This window comes from Helianthus annuus, chromosome 5 (genome assembly GCF_002127325.2).
Source record: "Helianthus annuus cultivar XRQ/B chromosome 5, HanXRQr2.0-SUNRISE, whole genome shotgun sequence".
Classification (NCBI taxonomy): domain Eukaryota; kingdom Viridiplantae; phylum Streptophyta; class Magnoliopsida; order Asterales; family Asteraceae; genus Helianthus; species Helianthus annuus.
Window position 1 is genome coordinate 79231416 of NC_035437.2, and position 26910 is coordinate 79258325.

Consider the following 26910-nt stretch of genomic DNA (forward strand, 5'->3'; position numbering starts at 1 on the left):
TTCTTAGAATCGAATCTGTCTTTTCTGCCCATCTGACGAATGCAACAGCACCTCCAGTGCCGTCGAAATTTAGGGGCTTATAGTGAAGGAATTGTTTGTAGGTGCAGCCTGTACAGGCAATATTGTTAACAATCAGTATTAGTGGATGTGTAAGAAGTACCCAAGTGTAACGTAATGTGTCTCAAGCGACTTAACATTACCACTGGGTGGGTTGTTGTTGTTGTTGTTGTTATTTGAGGTATTCCGGCTTGTTTCTACGTGGGAGGCCACATACTGTGCTACAGCCGCGGCAATTAGCTCCTGGAGTTCCGCCTCAGTATTAGGCAGACGGGTGTTTCGTCGTGGAGGCATCTTCTAAAAGATGATCATATTGGTCAGATCATAATAAGTATAGTAATTATGCATACATAATAACATCCATCAACCTCATAACACATAACATCCCATGTTAAAATATAAAACAAATAATTCAATAAAGCATGTAGTGAGAACGTTGCCATTGAGCTTTCATTAATGGTGACCACAATATAGTTTTACATAGTTCATAGTATATCATACATCAAAATAAGATCATAGGGTTACATAGCCCTAAAAATACAAGTCAGCCTACACAAATTATATACAAAAGTGTGGTCTTCCAAAAGTCTTCATGTGTTAGCCCAATTGCGACTTTCTCACCAAAACAATCTACCTGCACTAAACCAAAATATAGCTACGCTGATGGCGGTGGAGGAGGACGATGAGAGAAAAGCAAACTGCGCATGTGCACCCAATCCTCCTCAAGGGCATGAATAACACGCAGCAAATAAGCAATCTGCTGCTCAGGTGTGAGGAAGCGAACACCCGAATCAGGGGGTAATGGAAGAGGAGCTGGTGGTGTAGAAAAAGGAGACTGACAATGACACGGAGTAGGACGTGGAACTCTCTCTAACTCCTGAACGCGACGACTCAGTGCGTCCTGCTGTAGCTGTAGGGAGATGAGTATGTCGTCCGTCGTGTACCCCACATGAAAAGGGTGGTACGGGTCTGATAACGGCATAACATTGAGCGAAGACCACAGAAACGGCTCGCCCGAAGGTACAAAAGATGGTGTAGTGTGAGGAAACTGAGACATGAATGGAACAGCTGATGATACAGGCGGTACAAAAGCAGGCTGCTGTCTCGACGAACCCTCCCCACGACGAGGTAGAGGAATGTCCTGGATAAAAGTGATAGGAAGGTCGGTGCGATGGACATCAGAGATGTGTGGGTGGAAAAACGGAACATCAATAGGTGTGGAAATAGGTGCTACAGGAGGGGTGACTGGTAGCACAAACGGAGGGTAGTCATCATCATCCTCGATCCACCCTTTACGGGTGTCGGCATATCTTGGATCGATGTGAGTGGCGAAAGGTGCACGGTCAACAAATGCTGGCACGGGATCAGGCAGGGGTGCATCAGCAATAGGAACATCCACCACTGGTGGTGTAACAATGGGAATATCAACAATAGGTGGTGCAAGGGCTGGTGCATCCACAAGAACAGGGTCGTGCACCGGTACAGGGTCAGGAGCAACAACAGGCTCTGGTGCCATGATAGGTTCAGGGTCGGCAAAGTCCATATCAAAGTCGGCAGGTATATCAAGAAACTGATCAATAGGAGCCACTGGTGCCTCCAAGGGCTGGTCAACAGGAATAAACTCGATCTCGTGATCAGGATCAAAATTAGGAGGAAAAACTGGATCAAACTCATCCTCGAACTCATGATCAAACTCAAACTAGTGAGGTGAACCATGTGACTACTGGCAAAAATAATGGTAATTCCGTACAACTTAAACACTTGATTAACGTTTAATTTCTCTCGTTACGATTTAATTATTGCATGATTAGATCGTACAAAGTCTAGCAATCATAGGACATGGTTAAAAATAAAATGCTAAAGAAACATTAACACAATCGCCATGTCGCGAGAAAACCGCAAACTATGTCCTAATATTTTGGCAAAATGTTAAAAACACTATTCACCGGAACACTGTTCATGCCAGCTAGTTCTGAAAACTGTCGGAACGAGCAACGAAGGGCACGGACGCACTTGGTAGATGGAATACAAATAAAAATCCCGAATTAGGGGCATTGAATCATTAAAACACTTTAACTTTCCGGAAAACACGTGTCGTTAAAATTCGTTCGAACCGCGCCAAATTATAACAAAAAAATAAAATGTCCGCGACACTAAAATTTAGCATTCGAATGTCCGTAGGACTTGTAAATAATACTTTACATCATAAATAAGCTTGGGGATATCAATAGGATACCCGAAACATTTACTCCCGGTGTCACGCCGCGACTTTCCCACACTGTCCAAACTCGAGCCGATAGGCGAATAAATTATATTTCTACCATCCAATCTCCTAAACTAAAAGGCTAGCGAACTAGTTAGCGATATTTTGGCATCATAAGCGCCTTAAATAAAAGCCATAGCATCGATGGTAAAATAGAACCATCGCTTCCGGTATTAAACTACGACCTTCGTATATCACCCGATATCGCACCGGTGAGCGAACTAGTGGTATTTTTACCATCCAAAATTTATACCCGCTAAACTAATAAACTAGTCAAACCTTATTTATAACTCTAAAATACCATTAACCACTAATTTCCCTAATTAACATAAATGTCTAAATATCTCATGAACTAGTTTATACAATATACGTAAAAAAAAAAATCTTATACCACCCTTCCATGTTCACGACAACAAGTGGGTCCCCACCCACTTGTTTAGTGTTGAATTTTGATGGTAAATGTATGGCAATAAGATTTTGAGGTAAGGTATGAAATTTGCAACATTATAACTCCACCTTACTTCATCATTTCTATCATATCATAATCTAGGAACACCAAACATCTTTCTTTCTCCCCTTCTACTTTCGGCAGCCCCTAACACCCACACCCACTTCATTTTCTAACACTAAAAATCATTTATTACATCATATTAAGCCATTTCAAGATCATCTAAGGGATTTGCACGTATGGAGGGCCATTAGGGAACACTTTGGAGCTTTATCATCTTCTTAAACTTCACATTTAGCTTGTGCAAATTTGTAAGATCAACTTTTACCATTTTTAAACTTATTATGATATGTAGTTAAAGAAAGTACAAGTTGATCATCTTGAACATAAAGAAAATCAAACTCAAAAATTTTAATCTCTCCTTAAAAGGTTACTAAATATGTTGTATTATGTGATCATTATATGTTTTAGGGTTGTATGAGTTGTATGATCTTGTTGATTTTGTTTAAAGTAGGTTGTTTAACCTAGGATTTATGATAATCATGTTGTTTGTTTAGTGTAGTGAACTAGATTAGTGATGATCTTGTTAGATTAGTCCTAAAATGTGATTTAAACACTTAGAGGTTTAAATCAAGAAAGGTCATCACCCTTAAACTCATGAGCTTAATATATATATGTTTTTAAACTTGAAAAGTTAAGGATTTAATGAACTACAAATGGTGATTAAGAACTAATAAGTGTGATTTTTAAATAAAACAAGTGATTTAATAAATAGTCATAAAACCACACTTAAAAATCTTGAATTTAAAAACATAAAAGTCTTGAAATTCTTAAGAAAATTATTATATATAAGAGCTCATGAATCAAGGATATAAATGGTAGTATTTAGTTACTTGAAAGTTGTAAATTGTTGAGATTAGTAGAATGATGATTTGGAAATTGAAAAATGATTTTTAAACATGTTTTGACTACATGGGAAAAACGCCATAGTTTAGGGAAACTATGGCAAAAATTTATAAAAATCTAATCGCGATTAAAAAGAGATTAACGGGGTGATTAGCATGGTTAATCATGATTAGTGATCTTAATTGTGATTAACAACCATAATCGTGATTAGACAAACCCTAATGACAAGGGTTAAGATTTAACCATCCAAGAGTTATTTAAACACTAAAAAGTTGTTTTTATTAAATAAAATGGGTGAAACTAAAAGTATAAAAATCAATATAATTTTTGGAGAAAAATTATATATATTTCCAATACCTTATTTGGTGTATGATACATGTATAAGTGTGTGTATGTATTAGTACTAGGAAGATGTACTAAAATAACACATACAATTTTTTTTTACAATAAATATACACTTACAAATAACCGAAACTCCCCAAACATTCGCAAGCATGACAATAGTCGCGAACCTTCGCAAACACTCAAGACACACTTGTGTAATATCATTACTTCCGGCGCGAACATCGGACGACAAGGCTCGAATGACGGGCATCGGACGACCCTTTATGCCACGTCGGCGAAACGAACAACCTCGACAACAAAAGTTATATAAACCGAGCATTATGACAAGTCTAAAAATAAAGTATTTAGACACTTAACATATATTTTACAGACAACGAAAAACCGGAAAGTTTAATGCAAAAATAACGCTAAGTATAGTTATAAAAGTTGGGCTAAACAACTAATATGGGCTTAAAATAACATTCATATTGGGCTAGGCCTAACATCTTGAATACATGGGCAAAGGCCCATTCCATAAACACTAAATAAGCCCACTCTAATAAATAAAATGGGCTAAGCCCAAATACAATATTAAAATGGACTAAGCCCACTAACTTAAAGTCATGGACTGAGGCCCAATGTCTAAAGGTATGAACCAAGCCCAAAACACTAAATGGTGGGCTAAGCCCAAAGTAAAATACATGTATAATTTTTATAAATATATATTATAAAAATACATTATAAATACGGTATACCTACACGTATTATACGATATCCCTACGCGTATAAATACGGTATACCTACCCGTATAAATACGGTATACGTACGCGTTTAAAGCACACAAATACAAGTATACATACGGTATATGTATATGTATAAAAGACTCTAGTATACGATGATATACTCACATACACTTGTTGAAGTGTACTCTCTCACTAAGGTTGTATACATACGACAACGTATTTCGACATTAAAAATAAATATTTTCAACACTTTTGTCGAATAAAGACATACACTTATATTTGTGTAACAAATATAAAGTCTTGAACCAAAGCATACACCTGAAACAAATGCCAACATATTACTAAAAATACGCAAGCGTTCCAAAAACAAAATGAAAACAATAAACGTTCAAGATGAGCAACGAGTACAAGGTCTAGGAAGGACCGGTGTGTCTAATGAGTTAGAACCCTTGTAGGTTGACTCGCGTTTACGGAACACGTTGATTGAATATATCTCTCTCAGGAACGCAAAGCTGTGAGTTCATGTCCCCCTTTTCTCTTAACTGTTTTCGGATTTATAACTCTCGGGGGTGGAATACATGTCTCAATGGTATGGTTTAGCTAGGGAATGAACTGTTAGATCATGTGAGCGAATAGTAATCTCTCTTAAGTGCCATTAATCTTGTATAAGACCGAGGGCAAAAGTGGTAGATCTATCGGGTGTAGCGAGCCCCACTCTTGGGTCCTTGTGTGGCCCATGTAGTGCTTTTGTTGTTCTGACCGGGTGGACCGGAGGAAATTCGCTAGGGTTGAGTGCTTCCTATGTCGCCACACATATTAATGTCCTTGCAAAACATTAATGATCTGTTCATAGACGCTATACATACCTGTTTGTTATAAAAGATCTCTCATATGTTTAAAGGTTTCATTGGAGCTCACTCAAAACACATGAACTCGCTCAACTTTTGTTGATGTTTTCAAACTCACATGTATTTCAGGAAACTAATGGAACTTGGGTGCTGGTGTTTACTATGAAGCTTTTGGATTACAAGTCATCGATGTCATCCCTTTTGGAGGGTTTGGTCCATATATCTCATCTTCAATGAGATATAGGATGCAAAGCCTTATGTTTTAAACTTATGTTGAACTCGTCTTTTGTAAAACTTATAACTTATGTCGTTTTTGAATTTAAAATAACTTATGATGTGTAATATTTTTATTATGTCAATGGATGAACATCGTATGTTTTTAATCATGTAGTTGTTTACTTATATCGTACGCAATGAAAACTAATCAAGTTCACACCGCGCGCTTCCGCTAATGAACGGGTGTGACAAACCAGGTGCAGCTGACATCGCTACGTCAGAGTCAGCGTCAGGAGAGTAGTGCTGTACGCCCCGGTCGTGCAAGGAAGCGGATGCCACAGACTCAAACGAGTCTGGACCAGGTGAATCAGAAGGAGCCTCCTCCACAGGAGCCTCAATAATAGGAATGATGACATCATCAGCAATCGGGGCCCCACCCTCATTGTCGTCCTCAGGGGGACCCTCAACGAAAAGATCGATGTTGTCATCAGACACAACATGGAGTGGCAAATCCTCTACGGGAAATGCGGCAAGTGGAACGGGGGCAGGGATCTCAGCAAGAGGTAGATCCCCAGCTAGAATGCCATCAGCGGGCTGAACATCATCCCCGAAGTCGGGCAAAGCAAAAGGTTGAAAATCATCATCATCCGTGCTCGTGGTATCCAACGTGTAAACCTCGCTCTCGGAAAGGATCTCGTCGTCCGAGACTACCGCCATAGGATCAAGCGTATCTGACACTCCGGTATCCAAAGATGACATGCTGTCTGTAACAAACAATCATGACAATTGCACATATATCAACATATAATCAAATAATCATGTAAGTCACAATAATGCAAGTAATCGTCCTAGTCTTCCCCAGACTATCCCACCCAGCCTCTTAGACTGCTCTCTAGCCTCTCAGACTAACTCCCTGATCTCTAAGACCAACTTTCCCAGTCTCTAAGTCTAAATCCCTGGTCTCTAAGACCAAACTCCCAGTCTCTAAGACTAAACCTCCCCAATCTCTAAGATTGAATCCCCCAGTCTCTGAGACTGAACCTCCCCAGCCTCTAAGGCTGAACTCCCCCAGTCTCTAAGACTGAACCTCCCCAGTCTCTAAGGGTGAACTTCTCTAGTCTCTAAGACTGAAATATAAATTTGAAATGTGAAATTGTGGCCTTTTGTTTGTATAATGTTTGTGCCTCGGATCTGGACTTTTAGTGTATGCAATGTAAAAATGTTTTCGTGAGAGCCCTAGTGATTATACTCTAGACTCGAGATGGAATCCCAGTTCGCTATGATCGAGGCTCTGATACCAAGCTGTCACACCCTGGCATTTGCGGAAGCGTGGATTAATTGGTGTGACTTCTTAATACCATAGCAACAATCATAACAATGCTATATGAAAATAAAACACAAGATGTTCATCCATTCATTAAGTTTTATAATACCAAAACATAATTGTCTTGAAACAACTACCCAAATCAAGTTACATCCATGACTTGCATAAAACAAAATGAGTTCACAAAGGACTCAACAAAAGACCTTAAATAAAACGGGGTTTGGAGACATGTGACCCGTCCAGGCAAGGGTTACACCTCCCAAACCCTATACCCCTGGATGACATCTTTATTTAATACGCAGCTTAACGTGCATCACCTGCCAGATCCGTTCAATTCCCTGAAATACATGTAGTTTGAAAAATCAACAAAAAGTTGAGCGAGTTCATGTGTATGTGATTATGTATAAACCTTTGTAAACGGTGTATGTATGAAAGTCCCTGGTATGTAGCAATACGGAAAAAGAGATCACCAATGGGTTGCAAAGCCACTGGTATGTGTGAAATGGTGCAGGAAGTACTCAAACCTAGCAAATTTGTACCGGGCTTCCGGCTGGAAGACATAGCCACCACTATAGGCCGCCCCGGCCTCACGGGTGTGGGCTCGCTACTCCCAAATAGATCTATCACTCATGTCCCTCGGTCCTACGACGAGGATTAATGGCCTTAAGTGTTGTACCCACCACTCACATGATCTAAGTAGTAAACCCTCCTTAAGCAAACCATACCATGTATAAAAATGTCTGTAGTAATTGCAACATGTATTCCACCCCCGAAGTATAAAACTGAAAATAGTTAAGAGAAAAGGGGGACATGAACTCACAGTAGTGCGTCTCTTGAATCGTATCGTCAACTCAAACTTGGTCCGCTACACAACCTCCTACAACGTACTATGTCTATTAGACGAACGGGCCGTGCCTTGCTTTCATATTACGGGTTTGAGTTACATCACTTTGTTATTATTCCAAGTCTTAACTTCTTGTTAAAATAATGATAATTATTTTAACTTAAGTATTGTTTTAAGGGTTTTGGAATAATAGTTAGGCAACTATTTTGTATCCGTACTTTTCAAGTAATTTATATGCGCATTTCCTTCCCAAGGTTGGGGGTATTTATACATGTATTTTGGTAGTTCCGAAAATAATATATTTTTAAATTCCATTTAGAAAAAAAATATATTTAACGCATTTTTCGAAAATAATGTATTCCCAAAATATATATACTTTTCCCAAAAATAATATATTTTCATTCTTTGTGTCCAAATAATATTTACCCAAAATATATTCGTAAAAGTATTTCCGGAATTATAAAATGTGATGGCATTTTGCTAAGTTACATTATTTTGCCCTAAATAATATAACTAGTTCACAAAATAAACAAATAATCACACAAGCGTTTTAGTATAAAATATATTCTAAATATATATTTATCCACTTTTAGTTAAGAAAAATCAACCTCCGACATTCGTATTTTGATACAAAAATTATGGCGAAGTTTATGTTCGAAACACAAGTTATAGAATATACTTGTAACACTTGTTTAGAAAATATTTTCTAAGTCTTGGAATTTTTAGAAAATTTCGCCAGAGTTTCCCCTAAAAATGGAGGTGTCCATGCTATTAAGCATATCGTTTTCTTTTCAAAATCAATCAACAATCATCAACAATCAATCTTTACATTACCAAGAGCAAAAATATATGTGTTACACACTAATCATGAACTTGATATATTTCGAAAACGCGTAGTAACTTGGTAAAGCTTTTAGGGGACTTAGTTACCTTCCGAAGCGTATTTATTTCTTTAAAAATCATTCTCATAAAATAATTTAGTGTTTACAACTTGTAAGTAATTTTTACAAAAATTAACCCCTTTGAACTCTTCTTGTAAATAAAATATTCTCATACTTGTCTTATTTCTAAAAATGGTGTAAGTGTTTGTAATAGTCATGATTTTCTAAAAACCGCTTCTCCAACTTGGTTTATTTACAAAAATCCTTTGTAACTCTTGGATTTACAATATCATCAACTCACTTGTTTGATTATTCATGAAAAATCATTTTTATCAAGTTCATATTTAGTTAGAAGGTGGTCATTTTATGTAACACATACCCATTTTCTAATCTTGTTAAATCATACTTCTAAATATTATTTAACAAGACCCATATGGTGATTAACATCACACAATCAAGAATCATCATAAAATAAAAAACATATTCATAACTACATCCTACTAGTAACATTTCATCTTCATGTAACCTTTATGTTCAAGTTTCTTGTTTAACCCCTTTTAGTGTTCTTGGTCTTTAATGTTTTGAACATAGCCATCATACTACAACTTTTAGCTACAAAGACAAGATGAACAAGGGTGTAACAAGGACTTACTACTAGCACAAAGGCTAGGGATGATTCTAGTGAAGAAGATGAGGAAAAAGCAAGAAACTAGGTCCTTTGAAGCTCCACAAGTTGCAACTTCCTTGAATCACCTTGTAAGCTTGAATGGGACTTGAAAAATGGATGAAGATGGTGGACTTATGGTGGTGATGGGGGCGGCATAAGTGAGCCGAGAGGAGGGAGTGGGGAGAGTGAAAGTGTGGTGTGATGATGAGAAGTGATGATGGTGATGCTAGTGCCATACTTATAGTCCTTTCTCACATATTTTGCTCACCTAAACAAGATAACAATCCCATAAAATATTGAATTAAATCTTGTAGGAGGATATGAAGCATGGGGGATGATTTGTGGGTCCCTTGGGGACCGATTTCGGTTGGGGGGGGGGGTTAAGGGTAAAATTTTGCAACTAAGTTGTAAAGGTTAAGTTAGTTTCCAAGTACATGCTTATACATGTTAGTTATTTGATATTTAGTGGGTGTTAGGGTGTTTGGGGATCATGACTAGCCAGGAAATAAATAAACAATGTGTTTGGCAAAAATTTAGTGTCCCGGGTAATGTCCGGTTATCCAGTTAGATACTGTTTCGTTAAAGTGTTTAATTAGCCCGTAAAGTGTTTTTCATATATATTTTTGCAACTCTTTTAATTCCCGGCACTTAGGAAAGCATACAGGACCATTCTGCCATATTTATGCACTTTACTAGTATGTTACAATGCTGAATTTTATTAATGAATGCAGAATTCTTCATTTAAAGTGTGTTTTAGGCACTTCCCGACACTATAACTAAAACCTAGTGACGCAGTTTTATGGTCCTCACTTCCCTACACTCCATACTAGTGCAGTACCCTGTCTCTGGCTCATACTAGCCTTAAAACATAGTCTGTCCATGTGCTGGCACTGTCAGCATATTTCTGAATTACCTGCTCAGTGTGCTAACTGTGCTTTGTGCATCAAGTATGTCACTAAAGTTTGTGTGTAATATGTGGAGTGCCTGTATGCAATATGATGCATATGTGTGTATGATGCATAATTCATAAAGCAATTCAAACCGTCAGTTGTAACCAAGCACAGTCATTAAGCACATAATTAAAATTAATTAATTGTACGGATACCTGTAATTATGAGGGTTGTCACATGTCGGCAGACAAATCCTCACGGATTGGCAAGAAATGCGCTGACTTTGTAAGACGATCAACGACTACCCAGATGGCATCGTGACCTTTCTTAGTGCGCGGAAGTTTGGTAATAAGATCTATAGCAATGTTTTCCCATTTCCAAACTGGGATCTCTGGTTGCTCTAATAAACCAGAAGGATGTTGGTGTTCAGCCTTAACCTTAAGACAAGTAAGGCATTTTGAAACGTATAAGGCAATGTCTTTCTTCATACCAGGCCACCAATACTAAGTACGAAGATCCTTATACATCTTGTCAGCACCAGGATGAATAGAATAACGAGACTTATGAGCTTCATCCATAAGCAAGGTGCGAAGATCATCTTGACTTGGGACTCACAAACGGTCCATGAAATAATATGACCCATCGTCTTTAAGTACAAGATCAGGCTTAATGTGACAGGGTAATTCCTTACCCATCAAACCTGGTGAAACACAAGTATGCTGAGCCTGAGAAATGCGGGCTTGGATATCAGATCGAGCTTGAATATCAGATTGAACACGAACACAATGAAGCTTGACACGTTCCTTGCGACTCAAAGCGTCAGCCACGACATTCGCCTTACCAGGATGGTAGCGGATTTCACAGTCATTGTCGTTTAGAAGTTCGACCCAACGTCGTTGCCTCATGTTGAGTTCTTTCTGATTGAAGATGTGCTGAAGACTTTTGTGGTTAGTGAAAACCACACATTTTGTACCATACAAATAGTGTCTCCAGATCTTAAGAGCGAACACAACTGCACCTAACTCAAGATCATGAGTGGTGTAGTTCTTCTCATGTACCTTCAACTGCCTTGATGCATATGCTATGACTTTGTTCCTTTGCATCAGAACACAGCCAAGACCCAAATTTGATGCATCACAATACATGACAAAATCTCATTGCCCTCAGGCAAAGTTAGAATAGGCGCATCACAAAGTTTCTACTTCAAGGTCTGAAACGCTTCCTCTTGTTTGGTTCCCCATTCAAAGGGTTTGTTCTTCTGAGTTAGAGCAGTTAGGGGAACTGCAATCTTCGAGAAGTTTTTGATGAAGCGGCGGTAATAACCCGAAAGACCAAGAAAAGAACGAACCTCAGTAGGAGTAGTAGGCATATCCCAATCTTTAATCGCACTTATCTTGGAGGGATCTACATGAATACCTTGTTCGTTGACAATATGTCCCAAAAATTGAACTTCCTTAAGCCAAAATTCACACTTGGAGAATTTGGCGAAAAGTTGCTCTTTCTTTAGGAGTTCCAGAGTAAGACGAAGATGTTGCTCATGATCAGCTTGCGTCTTAGAATAAATCAAGATGTCATCAATGAAAACGATGATGAACTTATCTAAATAAGGCTTGCAGACCCTATTCATCAAGTCCATTGAAACTGCAGGAGCATTAATTAAACCGAATGGCATAACTGTGAACTCATAATGCCCATATTGAGTGCGGAAAGATGTCTTGGGAATATCTTCTTCGTGAACACGAAGCTGATGATACCCAGAATGAAGGTCAATCTTCAAAAAACAAGTCGCACCCTGTAACTGATCAAAGAGATCATCAATGCGAGGTAGGGGATATCGATTCTTGATGGTAAGCTTGTTAAGCTCACGATAATCGATACACATCCTGAAAGATCCATCCTTCTTCTTGACAAAAAGAACGGGAGCACCCCAAGGTGAAAAGCTAGGACGAATAAAACCTTTGTCTGAAAGTTCCTGAAGTTGTTTAGACAACTCTTGCATCTCAGACGGTGCAAGACGATATGGAGATCTGGCAATAGAATTTGCACCAGGTACAAGATCAATACGGAACTCGACTTGGCACGCTGGGGGTAAACCGGGTAACTCTTCACGAAATAGTTCGGGATAATCCCGAACAACAGGGATATCCTGAATAGACTTACCTTTGCCTTTATCTACTACATCATGTGCCAAGAAGGCTACGTGGTTCTTTCGCAGATACTTCCGAGCTTGAAAACAAGACATGAGCTCGAGGCTACTAATAGGTTTCTCACCACGAACCTGTAGGATCTCACCTGACGAAAGCGGAACATGAACAATCTTCTCGAAACAAACTACCTCTGCGTGATGCTTGGCTAACCAATCCATACCCACTATAATGTCGAAACTCCCAAGTTGCATAGGCGTGAGGTCAATGGGAAAAAGATGGTTATTAAGGTTCAACTGGCAGTTACGAAGAACAGAATCAAGAACAACAGTTCACCACTAGCAACTTCTACTGTCAAAGGCTTTCCTAGTTTCGTTCTAGACACGCGAAGCAATGGCTCAAAAGGCAATGGCACAAAACTCTTATCGGCACCTAAATCAAAAAGAACAGAAGCAGGTTAATTGTTAACAAAGAACGTACTGTTGACCACTTCATTGTCTGCCTGCGCCTCTTGTGCATTCATATTAAGACTCGCCCACGAGCCTGAGCTTGATTCGGATTCGCATTAACCAGCCTTGGACACTGGTTTCTATAGTGAGTCAGGTCTCCACAATTATAGCACGAACCAGGAGGAAAATGAGGTCGTGCAGCTTGTGCTTGCTGTTGAGCAGGTGGTTGGGCAACCTGCTGAGCTGGATTACAGGCTGCCTGATTCTAAGCAAAACGACAGACCTCAGCAAGATGACCTGACTTTCCACAGTTAGTACAGAAACGGCACGGAAGTTGCGGCTGATGGTGACTATTGCATCTGTTGCACAAAGGTGCATTTCCCGCATACCGTTTCTTCGGTGGAGGCTGTGCGGGCTGATTGGGAGCTGCCTAGTTCGGTTGGGCAGTGACAGCAAAATTTTGTGAAGCCTTACGCTTCCTTGACCCCTTTGCAGAACCTGAATCCTTACCCTTCTTGTTTTTACCTTTCTTGCTATCCCCTTTGTCAGACGACTGCTTCTTACCCTTGTCGCCCTTCCTGTGTAACTTACCCTTCCGAACCTGCGACTCAGTCAATGTTGCTGCTAACTCAATTGCCTGACGAACTATGATAGGGTTACTACCAGTAACGATGTCTTGAACAGAGTCAGGTAAGCCATCAATACACCTCTCGATAGCTTTCTCGAGTGGGGTAACCATGGTAGGGCAAAGTAAACTCAACTCCTCATACCTGTCAGTGTATGCCTGGTGCTCACTACTATCCAGTTTTAAATCATCAAACTCCCTTTCTAAAGCCCCTAATTCATGACGAGGACAAAACTCCCTCATCATAAGAGCTCTAAGCTCAGCCCAAGTTTGTGCTAACGCAACCTCAGCACCACGGTCTCTCATAACCCCGTTCCACCATGTAAGAGCCCTCTTCTGAAATACACTTAAAGCAAACTCGACTTTCCGATTTTCAAGACACTGAACGTGATAAAACGTACTCTCAATGCTCTCGAACCACTGTAGGAGCCTAGTTGCCCCTTCAGAACCACTGAACTTGAGTGGTTTAGCCGAATTGAAACTTTTGAAGTCGCATGGAGCATTCTGGTTATTGTTGGCTTGGTTCACTTGAGCAATAATGTCTGGGAGTACAGCAGCCGTATGCTGCGCCATGATGTCTGCCATTTCGACATTAGATAGCGGATTTTCGCGTCGAGGAGGCATTCTAAAAGATGAAACAATGAGAGGAAACGAGTGAGATGATTAGATAAAAAGAATGAGATGAAACAAAATCGACAAAAGCAAAGATGGTGGTCATTCGTCCGTATCACAAAGCAAACAAATGACACACAGTGACTAATCAAAGTAAATGGGTCAAAAATAATGTATCGCGAATACATGCTCGCCTATAAGTGAACACTCACCCCAACAGTTCCCAGGTAAGAGTGACCGGTCCGATTATGTGGATTTGTATGAACACTCTAGCCTTAGACAGAAAACCCAGGGTACATGCATTCACTCTTCCAGTTTACACGTGTTCACACTATTTAGAACCCAAAACTGTGACGAGATTTTGAAAACTTGGAAGGCACAAGGCCAAAGGAATCATTCAAAAATGGATGATAAATTTCTAAAATCATTTTGAAAAATTGAAGGGTTCAAAACCATACAATAGATTATTTGAAAACAGATGATTGATTTTCGAAAAGTGTTTCGGAAAAATTGGGTTCTTGTTTTGATAATCACCTAAGGATAGGTGAAGTACATGTCTTAAGATCTAAACACAAGATAACTTGTGTTGGGGTCCTAGAAAGGTTATAGTCTAGGTCAAAGCATTACTAATAACCTAGTTGCCTATAACCATTGGCTCTGATACCAACTCTTCTGTCACACCCCGACCACGTAAAACATCAAATCATGGCGGAAACGTCGGGGAGTGTTGTAACAGAGTTATTGTTTCACAACCATGGCATTCAAAGTTATGTTTTATTTATCAAACATAAAAGTTACATTGTCTTAAACGAAAGGAAGCAAGAGTACATAACAAAATTAAACTACTTCTATCTTCATTTTTAAGTCACTAAGGCACAGGTTCGCCCTAGTGTGTCACGAACATCCTATGCAACAGCTCCTGAAAACACATGTGAAAATAGATACGTCAGTAGAAAAATGCCTGTGAAATACATAGGTTTTATGGAAATAGGATTCATGACTTAGGTTTAAAGAAATGTTTAATAAAAATTAGTCATAAATCTTGTTAGGTGTTTTCTTTTATAAATCATATGAAAATGCGATAAGAAAATCAGATTATATAAAAGAAAAGTGTATGGTTAATTAAATAACCAAGTAAAATGATTTGTATAAAACAAACTGTTTTGTAAAACAATGTCTTGTGAAAAATATGTTATCTTGCTTAAAATGTATATGTCCAAATTGAATGATTTAAATAACGCTACGATATGTTATATCATACAAGCACTTATATATAGGAAGTACCAGCGGCGTATCCACCACGCTTGTATCATATTACACACGCCTCGTTACCTAAATCACTTACCCAAACAAACCACCAATGTAAATTGCCCATGTCTAAACCCTTTGTCAAATGTCATTGTGTAAACCGTGTCAAAATGTTTATGTCAAAATGTAAATCATGAAATGTGTATATCAATGTCAAAATGTCTATGTCAAGTGTCAATCATGTAATGTGTAAACAAATGTCATGTATGGCAAGTGAAATATATATCAACTAAACCATAGGTTAAAATGCACAAAACAATGTATTGAAGTAAAACATGGTTTAAATCAAAGTTATGTTTTGTGGAAATGCATGCTATACTGATACAAACATCTATGCAGTATTGTGAAAATGCATACATTCAAGCCTTGTGACTGTGGTGATAAACCCTTAAACAAATTAAAGGTTTATCTGTAACACCCGGTCTTTTATTTCAAGGTTTAACGTAAATTTTACGTTAAACAATCATGTAATTAAGATTACATAAACATTTGGAAATACGGGGTTATTAAAACTTTTAATAAATCATAAGTTATTCTACATAACGTGATTGAATTCGGTGTTTAAAAATTACAACGTAGCAAAATGCGGAAGCGTGTATCATTATCGTGTTCGGTTCTTCGCTGAGCTTGATCGTCTTCCGGCATCCAAGGTGTACCTACATTTCATAAACATGAAATGCTTTAGTCATACGGGGTTTAAATCATGTCCGAACGATGTCCGGGAAACAATTGATTTTCAAATGAAAAACAAAATATATAAAAAAATATATCTCCACCGTAAATTACGGTGGGACCGTAATTTACGGTGGCACCTGGGTTCAAGCTTTTCTACCGTAATGTAACACCCCCAAAATTCCACCTGCGGAAACCCCGCGAGGCGTGTTACGCATCAGAGTTCGAGCCACCAATCACATTGAACAAATGATAACTATTTAAGTAAGTCATGACATTAATTACCAAAATAAGATATCAACATGATATCAATTCTCAAATGATATGTAGCGGAAGCATGTAATCGTTTAGCAATCATTTCATAATAATAATCAAAATCAATGTATTGTTTATAAGTGAATTTAAGAGTCTCGATCCATGACCACTCCAGCACTTCCAGATAGCAAGTCCATGATCCAAAGTTAACGACCTACAAGCATGCAAACAAGTGTGTCAGACTACGCTGGTGAGTTCAAGGTTTTGTTAACAAGTTATGTTACCATATGTATGTTAATGCGATTTAATGTTGCGTTACGATGTTGCTCATGTTAGATACCCTAGGGAGTGTGCCCATAAGTATCCGGGGAGTGGGTACCCCTTAACGACCGTTTGCTATGTTGCCGGTTAGATACCCTAGGGAGAGTGCCCATATGTATCCGAGGAGTGTGCCTCTAACAACCATAGCCATACCCAGATAATTAGTTCACGCCCGTCCTTACGGCCCGGTGTGAGGTTTCCCACCTAATAGCGCTATCAACTAATCACCCCCATTGCCCTCCAGGCAATAACCAAAACCGATTAAGTTATTTACCCAATGTTTCCCTTCCAAATGTTTACCAGTTGTCCCAAACCACCGGGACGCATGCTTGAGAAAAGTGCAGTGAACTCACCTTAGGTTGCTCGGTATGTTGCATTACTTGTTCAATAATTGCTCAACACATCCTAACATGGGTATTAGTTACAATCAGTTTTGAATTCTTTTATACCAGATCTTTCACATACAATTAATTCACATATTCCATAATCACATACCACATTATTTGATGTATAAGTAACATACACACTATCCAACACATTGTAACAGTTAATCATATAGTGAAATTAGGAACATACACCATCATATCACATAGCAACAGTTGTAGGCGTTTTAAACCTCACAATGTCCGTTTGTTCTCATGACCATATATATAATTCCTACTCGTCACAATGTGTGATCTTCATGGTCCATTCGCGGCCCATCCTGACTGGCCCAAACGAACACGGTGCAATGGGTTCAAAGTGTGCGGCCCAAAGTACTAGTCTAATACAAAGGTATGTGCAACCCAATGTGCATTCGGCCCAAATCTCAACTATACTCAGGTCCATATATGAATTAAGTATTCCTATGATGTTTTGCCAACACTAGTGCGGCCCAGCCCACTTCAACCATATTTACAACTCTATTCTTGAGTGGCCCAGTGGTACGTACAACCCAAATTGTTATTCCGATTGTTACCCTTCTTTGGTTTATGATTACACCTTAACCTCTTAATAAGAAACTTAAAGGTTTAACACTTTAACCTGCTCGTGTGGTCCAAGTGCAGCCCAGCTGCCTTACGAGGCCCAGTCCCCTTCTGTATAACCCAATTATTTAATCATGAAAATCTAACATATCATGTAAGCCCATTTATCCTTATGTACTAGCTAATATAGACCTGCTGTCAATATTCCTCGGCCCAATGTTATTCAACACAAAATTTTCCAAAACATGATAATAGTTCATCAAATAAACACATAATGTCAATATAAAATTCAAGAACAATCATAATACTAGTTACACACAACCATGTTAATCATGTTAATTATAGAACTCAGTTTCTTATAAAACTCAATCCACGTTTTACTCCTAATCATACCCATACAACTCAACATATGATCCCATAATTATTATTATCATACCATCAGAATTAACCCACATCCAAAAGATACCCTAAACCAAAACCCTACTGATTAAACCCACATGCATGCATAACATCGAATAGCCAAAAGACAACTGTTAGTCATAATTATCATATTACATACATCATCCTCCAATCAATAGAGTTGTTTCTCATCGAACTTGTGACACCAATGATTCACATAAAACAGTTACAAACTAGCATGCAATTCACGAAACACAATCATCACATAACACCAGATTATTCAAGAATCCTAACTAGCGTGCTAACATACTGACTTGAATTGAGAAGATACAACTACAGGCTTCGATGGAGAGAAGATTATTCACGAATCCTAACTAGCCTGCCGTCGAACGATCAAGAAGGAAAAATATAGGGTTTGCAACAAGTATCAAGAACCCAAACATAATATACGTAACTTAAAGGAAAGGTTGGGGATTGGGCTTGATTGGTTCGGCCTATGCTACATGTGGGGATTGGGCCGATTATCAATAGGAGAGGGATCAATCCAAATGGACCGATCTCATAAATATATTTTAGTTACATCTTTGGGCTCCAGGGAACTGGTTACACAAAAGATGAGTTGGGCGGCCCAATACGTGAACGGTTCCTAAACTAACTAAACATCTATGTTGACCCAAGTACGCTACCTTCGACAAGTTTATTGTAAAATGTACGGCAACACATTTAATGCAACAAGAATGTGAACAATAATTAACGAGACATCGGACGCACGAAATTAAGCAACACTAAACTTAAAAGTCCGGGTTGTCACATCATCCCCAACTTGAAAGAAATTTCGTCCCGAAATTTGACAAGTATGCACAGTGAAGTGAAGTGGTAAATCAAGATTGCTGCAGATTTTCCTCAGGTGTCACATCATCCCCAACTTGAAAGGGAATTTCGTCCCGAAATTCGCCAACCCTGTCAGAAGTTGATACAACCGTTTGAACAACTGATGATACTAAAGCTTACTGTGGTCATCGCGTTCCCACGCAAACTCAGGTCCACGTCTTGGGTTCCAACTAGTTCTCACGATTCGATTGGTTCTTTGATAACTGCAACTTGTCAAGTAAAGGTACCATAAATGTTTCATCAACACTGTCTTAGATTCTAGACATAAATGACACTGTGCACGTTACCCAATTCGTCGGGTAACTCGAGTTTGTAGGCCATGTGACAAAATCCATGGCTATCTGTTCCAATCTCCAAATAGGTGTTTCTAATTACTGACACAAACTAGAAGGTTTCTGATGTTCCACCTTGACTTCCGCACAAGTCAAACGTCGTTCACCTGCTTCGCTGTGTAGGCCTTCAAGTCCATTGTCAGTACAAGATCCTTAGATCCTAATATATTCCATCAAAGTCCCGATGGCGAGAATATCGAGGCCGGTGTGCTTTGCTCAACACAAGTTCTCTACAGTTGCTGTATAATGAGATCCACATTCGTTCCGTGAGGTAGCGAATATCGTCCGACTTGCCAAAGGTTGCTTCTCCATGCCCCGCATGGGCCAATCTTGAAAATCCTCTTCCTTCAATTCTCTAGTTCGAACAGAGAGAGTCTGATAAGGTAAGTTCGTTGATTATATGACCAAAAAGGTATCCCTCGCATCCAGAAGTTACATTTATCAAGACTACGCGCGGTGTGGCTCCTCCTTCAGGAGCTCTCAAATAAGATACAAAGCTGCCCATGGTGTTCCTTTCTCCTGGAAATGATTCAACATATCGTCAATAAGCACGGTCAATTCATGTGATTCATACAGCTGCTGGTGTGATGATTAGCTCGAAAGTCTTGGCACACAACGTCAAATTGACCGCACTGCGCTTGGTATGCCATTGCAGACACATTCTCCCCTTAGACTACCTTCTGACAATAGCTCGTTTAATATTTAAACCTCGAATGGAAGCTCGACCCCCCCACAACTGGTCGTCAGGTTGTCAATATATGGTCGTGGCAAACGGTTCTAACTGTCACCTTATTGAGTTCTTGAAAACCAGTACACATACGAAAAGGCTTATCTTCACGAATATAACCGGGGCTCCCCAAAGCGAAAAGCTAGGTCCGACAAAACTCTTGTCCAACAGTTCCTGCAGTCGATTAGGCAACTCTTGTAACACTCCTGGTGCAAGACGGTAAGAGTGTGTGTAGTCAGGGCTGCCTCTGGCGCGAGATCGGATTGAGATTTCGCCTAACAGTTGTGGAAGTAAACCTGAAAGTTCCTCGAGTAGCTCACCAAAAGAAATCATGAACAGTTGTTGGATCCTCAAGCAGGTAGCATACCCTGCAGTATAGACACACGCTAGGATCCTTAGATCCTACATTAACTCTTGTATTTAACTTCGTTCTATGCGTACACAATAGGTCAACACGCGCAGCAGCCTGTCTGCACTTTCAAGTACTTCATGGACTGCCGTCCAAGTACTTTCAGTGGCACCGAGGGGGCAGTGGGACTCCTCCATTGGTTTGAGAAGCTAGAATCAGTGTTTGAAATGTGAGAATGCCCTGAGGCTCGCAGGGTCAAGTATGCCACTGGCACGTTGGAAGGGATTGCGCTCACATGGTGGAACGCGCAAGTACAGATCCTAGGGTTGGCAGCTGCTAACGCCACACCTTGGGAGGATTTCAAGGAATTGATTAAGCGTGAGTACTGCACCCGAGACGACATTCACAAGCTGGAGAATGAGCTTTGGTACGAGTGCCAACATAGCAAGGTAATCCTTCCGTAGACACTTCTGTGCTTTCATAGCTGAAATGACGCTAACCTTTGCGCCACTCTGACGCTTTAGAACAGATAACGATCCTCTACGAAGGAGAGGATACCCAAAATTTTCGCCTCACAGCGTATATCTACGCGATATCTGGATAACCAATCCACACTACTTACCGCATCGAGACTATCAAGAATAACAGAAGGAAGGTCGATGTCGAACACTTGTCCCACAAGGTCAAGTTTGCATCCCAGCGAACATATGAGGTTTCATTTGACTTGCCATCTACCGATTCCATAGCAAGTTCGGTTTCGAGAAGCATCAGGGCTAAACGGAATCGAGCCGAAGCGATTTGCTATCCATCCAAACTACCATGTTGTTATTGTCCTGTCGTCGCCCACGTCAATCCTAAATATCCTTTCGCGAGCACCACTGCCGGTGTTATTGTTATCATCACACGGATTTCTACCATACCGTCATCGCTCCCTTGGTTGTTGTCGTCTTGAATTATCAACTCCCATTACATGCCGTAGGCACCTTCATTTCCATACAGTAAGCTACTATTACAAGTACCTTGATGTCACGATAGTTGTTGCTTCTAATGTTGTTGCTCAAAACAGGGCTCTACGATCCTTCACCAACGATGTCCATCTCTTCATATTTCGTGCTAAGTTCCAGGGTGCTACTCGTTGGGTTGGAAGTTACACAGTCCACATCCTGGTCGATTGTCATCGTTCTACGTTTCGATTGATTCATAAAAGTCGGCTCCCATAAGTTGCTGACTAGAATTAAGGATTCGTTTGGAGTCAAATCGTTGGTGTTCATTGTCAATAATTGGAGTCGTTCAAATGCTGAAGTCGGTAGAGTACTAAATTTACCCTTATGCCCATCGTTCTTACAAGTTGACTGGGTAAAACACGGTAGGTTTCCAGAGTGTTGCAGGTGTGACCGCCCTTCAGGGTCTGAGATGTGAGTATATTGAGTTCCAACAACAAAGAGGAGTGAGGGGGGAAGAAAAGAGGTATAAACCATTCATGGATGCTGCAACATCCACTCAGGGACGTTCGTACAAGCACCTAGCATTCTACTTAGTTCGCTAGGCGTTCAAAGGAACGTTCAGGTAATACTCGATAGCATTGCGATTTCAAAAGGATTCAAAGAGAGGTGAGAAAGTCACATTTGTGTAAGAGACGATCACTGTTATGACTCCTATTAGTTTGTTACGTTTCACACGGATCAATTAACAGAGCGGAACCCCTTCTTCACTTGTTAAGCCTTACTGGGACTCGCATGCACCCCACATTATTATTATGTGTGCACCCACAATAATATTGTGATTTGCATGCTCATCTCAGCTCCTCCTAACTCATGTCGAATGGTTCCCCCAACTCGAATAGTAAACAAAGAGCATCACATAACATAAGTCACGAATGTTTAGGGAGTTACCACCCTATTAGTCATATAACATGTGCAGGGGATACGTAAGTTCATACTATCGTGTTTAACGTGCACCAGCATGCAATATCATATGTAAGTGTCCACTAGTTACGTAGTACAATGAGTATACGAAAGACGAACCTTGCAATCTGGAGCTGAGTGTCATGATCGATTTTCGAAGGTGTTCGGTTATAGTCTGGTTTTACAAAAACGTTTTAAAACCTAGTTCGCTATAACCAGTGGCTCTGATACCAACTGTAACACCCCCAAAATTCCACCTGCGGAAACCCCGCGAGGCGTGTTACGCATCAGAGTTCGAGCCACCAATCACATTGAACAAATGATAACTATTTAAGTAAGTCATGACATTAATTACCAAAATAAGATATCAACATGATATCAATTCTCAAATGATATGTAGCGGAAGCATGTAATCGTTTAGCAATCATTTCATAATAATAATCAAAATCAATGTATTGTTTATAAGTGAATTTAAGAGTCTCGATCCATGACCACTCCAGCACTTCCAGATAGCAAGTCCATGATCCAAAGTTAACGACCTACAAGCATGCAAACAAGTGTGTCAGACTACGCTGGTGAGTTCAAGGTTTTGTTAACAAGTTATGTTACCATATGTATGTTAATGCGATTTAATGTTGCGTTACGATGTTGCTCATGTTAGATACCCTAGGGAGTGTGCCCATAAGTATCCGGGGAGTGGGTACCCCTTAACGACCGTTTGCTATGTTGCCGGTTAGATACCCTAGGGAGAGTGCCCATATGTATCCGAGGAGTGTGCCTCTAACAACCATAGCCATACCCAGATAATTAGTTCACGCCCGTCCTTACGGCCCGGTGTGAGGTTTCCCACCTAATAGCGCTATCAACTAATCACCCCCATTGCCCTCCAGGCAATAACCAAAACCGATTAAGTTATTTACCCAATGTTTCCCTTCCAAATGTTTACCAGTTGTCCCAAACCACCGGGACGCATGCTTGAGAAAAGTGCAGTGAACTCACCTTAGGTTGCTCGGTATGTTGCATTACTTGTTCAATAATTGCTCAACACATCCTAACATGGGTATTAGTTACAATCAGTTTTGAATTCTTTTATACCAGATCTTTCACATACAATTAATTCACATATTCCATAATCACATACCACATTATTTGATGTATAAGTAACATACACACTATCCAACACATTGTAACAGTTAATCATATAGTGAAATTAGGAACATACACCATCATATCACATAGCAACAGTTGTAGGCGTTTTAAACCTCACAATGTCCGTTTGTTCTCATGACCATATATATAATTCCTACTCGTCACAATGTGTGATCTTCATGGTCCATTCGCGGCCCATCCTGACTGGCCCAAACGAACACGGTGCAATGGGTTCAAAGTGTGCGGCCCAAAGTACTAGTCTAATACAAAGGTATGTGCAACCCAATGTGCATTCGGCCCAAATCTCAACTATACTCAGGTCCATATATGAATTAAGTATTCCTATGATGTTTTGCCAACACTAGTGCGGCCCAGCCCACTTCAACCATATTTACAACTCTATTCTTGAGTGGCCCAGTGGTACGTACAACCCAAATTGTTATTCCGATTGTTACCCTTCTTTGGTTTATGATTACACCTTAACCTCTTAATAAGAAACTTAAAGGTTTAACACTTTAACCTGCTCGTGTGGTCCAAGTGCAGCCCAGCTGCCTTACGAGGCCCAGTCCCCTTCTGTATAACCCAATTATTTAATCATGAAAATCTAACATATCATGTAAGCCCATTTATCCTTATGTACTAGCTAATATAGACCTGCTGTCAATATTCCTCGGCCCAATGTTATTCAACACAAAATTTTCCAAAACATGATAATAGTTCATCAAATAAACACATAATGTCAATATAAAATTCAAGAACAATCATAATACTAGTTACACACAACCATGTTAATCATGTTAATTATAGAACTCAGTTTCTTATAAAACTCAATCCACGTTTTACTCCTAATCATACCCATACAACTCAACATATGATCCCATAATTATTATTATCATACCATCAGAATTAACCCACATCCAAAAGATACCCTAAACCAAAACCCTACTGATTAAACCCACATGCATGCATAACATCGAATAGCCAAAAGACAACTGTTAGTCATAATTATCATATTACATACATCATCCTCCAATCAATAGAGTTGTTTCTCATCGAACTTGTGACACCAATGATTCACATAAAACAGTTACAAACTAGCATGCAATTCACGAAACACAATCATCACATAACACCAGATTATTCAAGAATCCTAACTAGCGTGCTAACATACTGACCTGAATTGAGAAGATACAACTACAGGCTTCGATGGAGAGAAGATTATTCACGAATCCTAACTAGCCTGCCGTCGAACGATCAAGAAGGAAAAATATAGGGTTTGCAACAAGTATCAAGAACCCAAACATAATATACGTAACTTAAAGGAAAGGTTGGGGATTGGGCTTGATTGGTTCGGCCTATGCTACATGTGGGGATTGGGCCGATTATCAATAGGAGAGGGATCAATCCAAATGGACCGATCTCATAAATATATTTTAGTTACATCTTTGGGCTCCAGGGAACTGGTTACACAAAAGATGAGTTGGGCGGCCCAATACGTGAACGGTTCCTAAACTAACTAAACATCTATGTTGACCCAAGTACGCTACCTTCGACAAGTTTATTGTAAAATGTACGGCAACACATTTAATGCAACAAGAATATGAACAATAATTAACGAGACATCGGACGCACGAAATTAAGCAACACTAAACTTAAAAGTCCGGGTTGTCACATCATCCCCAACTTGAAAGAAATTTCGTCCCGAAATTTGACAAGTATGCACAGTGAAGTGAAGTGGTAAATCAAGATTGCTGCAGATTTTCCTCAGGTGTCACACGTAAAACAGTAGACCTTCACCGTAAACAAATCATCTCCACCGTAAATTACGGTGGGACCGTAATTTACGGTGGACACTGGGTTCAGCCTTTCCATTTTGCCGTAATTTGACACGAAATCCTTCGTATCTTTTTTTTGGGTAAAGGGTTACCCCGATGAATTTTATAAATAACTGATTAAGTACAAGGGTGTATCAAAACGACACACCAACTAGACTTGACAGACCAAGCCTAGGCAAACAAGAAGAACAACCAATCAAACGACCAAAACAAATACAACCATAAAAAACACAACCAACGAAACCTAGACACAAACAAAGCTACGCTAGCCTGGCTTCGCTACATTATTCTCATTCTCTTCAATCTTCCACAACTTGAAAATCCTTTTCTTAGTTGACTCCAATCGAAACCTGAAACCCATGAGACGCATTCGAACCGTGTTCTTTATCACCTCAACTACTTGGGCTTCCGTCCTCTTAAGATTTTTAAACATTCTGTTATTCCTCTCTTGCCATATGTAGTACGCCGATGCCGCAATCAACAACTTACAAATGACATGATCCGCTTGTTTAGAGCTTGAATGATGATCCACCCAACCTAAAACCGATTCCCACGTATTGTTTACGCTTCTCAACTGACCTAACATCTTGATATTACTCCACACATGCTCCGCAAAAGAGCATCTGAAGAATAAATGATCCCGGCTATCACGGTCCGAGTAACATAGCGGACAACACATCAAATTTAAATTCGTAAGGCTCCCTGCTTCCCAAACTGTCAACCGGTCCTGAGTTTTTAATTTATTCCGAAACGCTAGCCACAAATGAAAAGAATGCCTCGGTATACATTGAGAAAACCAAACCATGTTCGCCCACATCGCCGGATTCTCCCTATTCCGAATTGTGTTCCACACCTGAGCCGATTGGAACTCACCAATTTTCCCATCCAAACCTTTCCACACCAAACGATCAAAAGAATTAGGGACAATATTCGGAACCGAAATCGTAAATAATACTGGAAACAGGTCCAACCACGCTTGCGGCCACTTCCAATTCCCATTTTGGTCAATAACGTCTGCAACCGTAGATTGTAACGAAAAACCTGCATTAGCAATGGCCCGAGGTGTTATAAAGGAACTAAGCGGACTTAGCGAGCACCACATATCACTCCAAACATTTGTTTGAGACCCACTCTGAATAGACGACCAAATGTGAGGCCGAATGATATGACGAATAGATAAGATCTTACGCCATCCCCAACTGATACTCCCACGACACGGAACATCCCAAAAATTTCGACCTTTAAGCTTATAATCGTGAATCCAACGCACCCAAATAGACTCCCGCTTCGTGATAATACTCCAAATATGGTTTGCCATGAGCGATTTATTGACATCAGCAATGCTTCTTATGCCCAATCCACCCTCATTCTTCGGCAAACACACATCATTCCAAGCCACCTTGGCACGAACTCTACCCTCCGATCCCGCATTCCACAAAAATCTGCGAATCCGCTTTTCAAGCTCATTAATGACCCTAGTCGGAATAATGAACACTGAAGCCCAATAGATATGCATCGATGAGAGGACCGAATTAATAAGCTGTAACCTACCAGCAAACGAT

General features: G+C 39.8%; 1 protein-coding gene across 1 annotated transcript; it reads right to left on the minus strand.

Moving 5' to 3' along the window:
- Positions 1-712: 712 nt before the first annotated feature.
- On the minus strand, positions 713-13743 carry LOC110943259 (calphotin-like). The gene is made up of 3 exons (XM_022185009.1): positions 13596-13743; positions 6060-6569; positions 713-1716 (listed from the first exon to the last, which is right to left on the minus strand). The coding sequence occupies exons 1-3, from the start codon at positions 13741-13743 to the stop codon at positions 713-715; spliced, it is 1662 nt and encodes a 553-aa protein (XP_022040701.1).
- Between the last annotated feature and the right edge of the window lie 13167 nt (positions 13744-26910).

Excerpts from the sequence above, each read along its gene's own strand:
- LOC110943259 (XM_022185009.1), bottom strand. The coding sequence starts at position 13,743 with ATGGTTACCCCACTCGAGAAAGCTATCGAGAGGTGTATTGATGGCTTA. Across the intron at positions 6,570-13,595 it reads TGAGTCGCAGGTTCGGAAGG|ACAGCATGTCATCTTTGGAT; the intron begins GTAAGTTACACA and ends TGTTTGTTACAG. Across the intron at positions 1,717-6,059 it reads AGCGATGTCAGCTGCACCTG|TTTTTCCTCCTAATTTTGAT; the intron begins GTTTGTCACACC and ends AGTTTGATCCAG.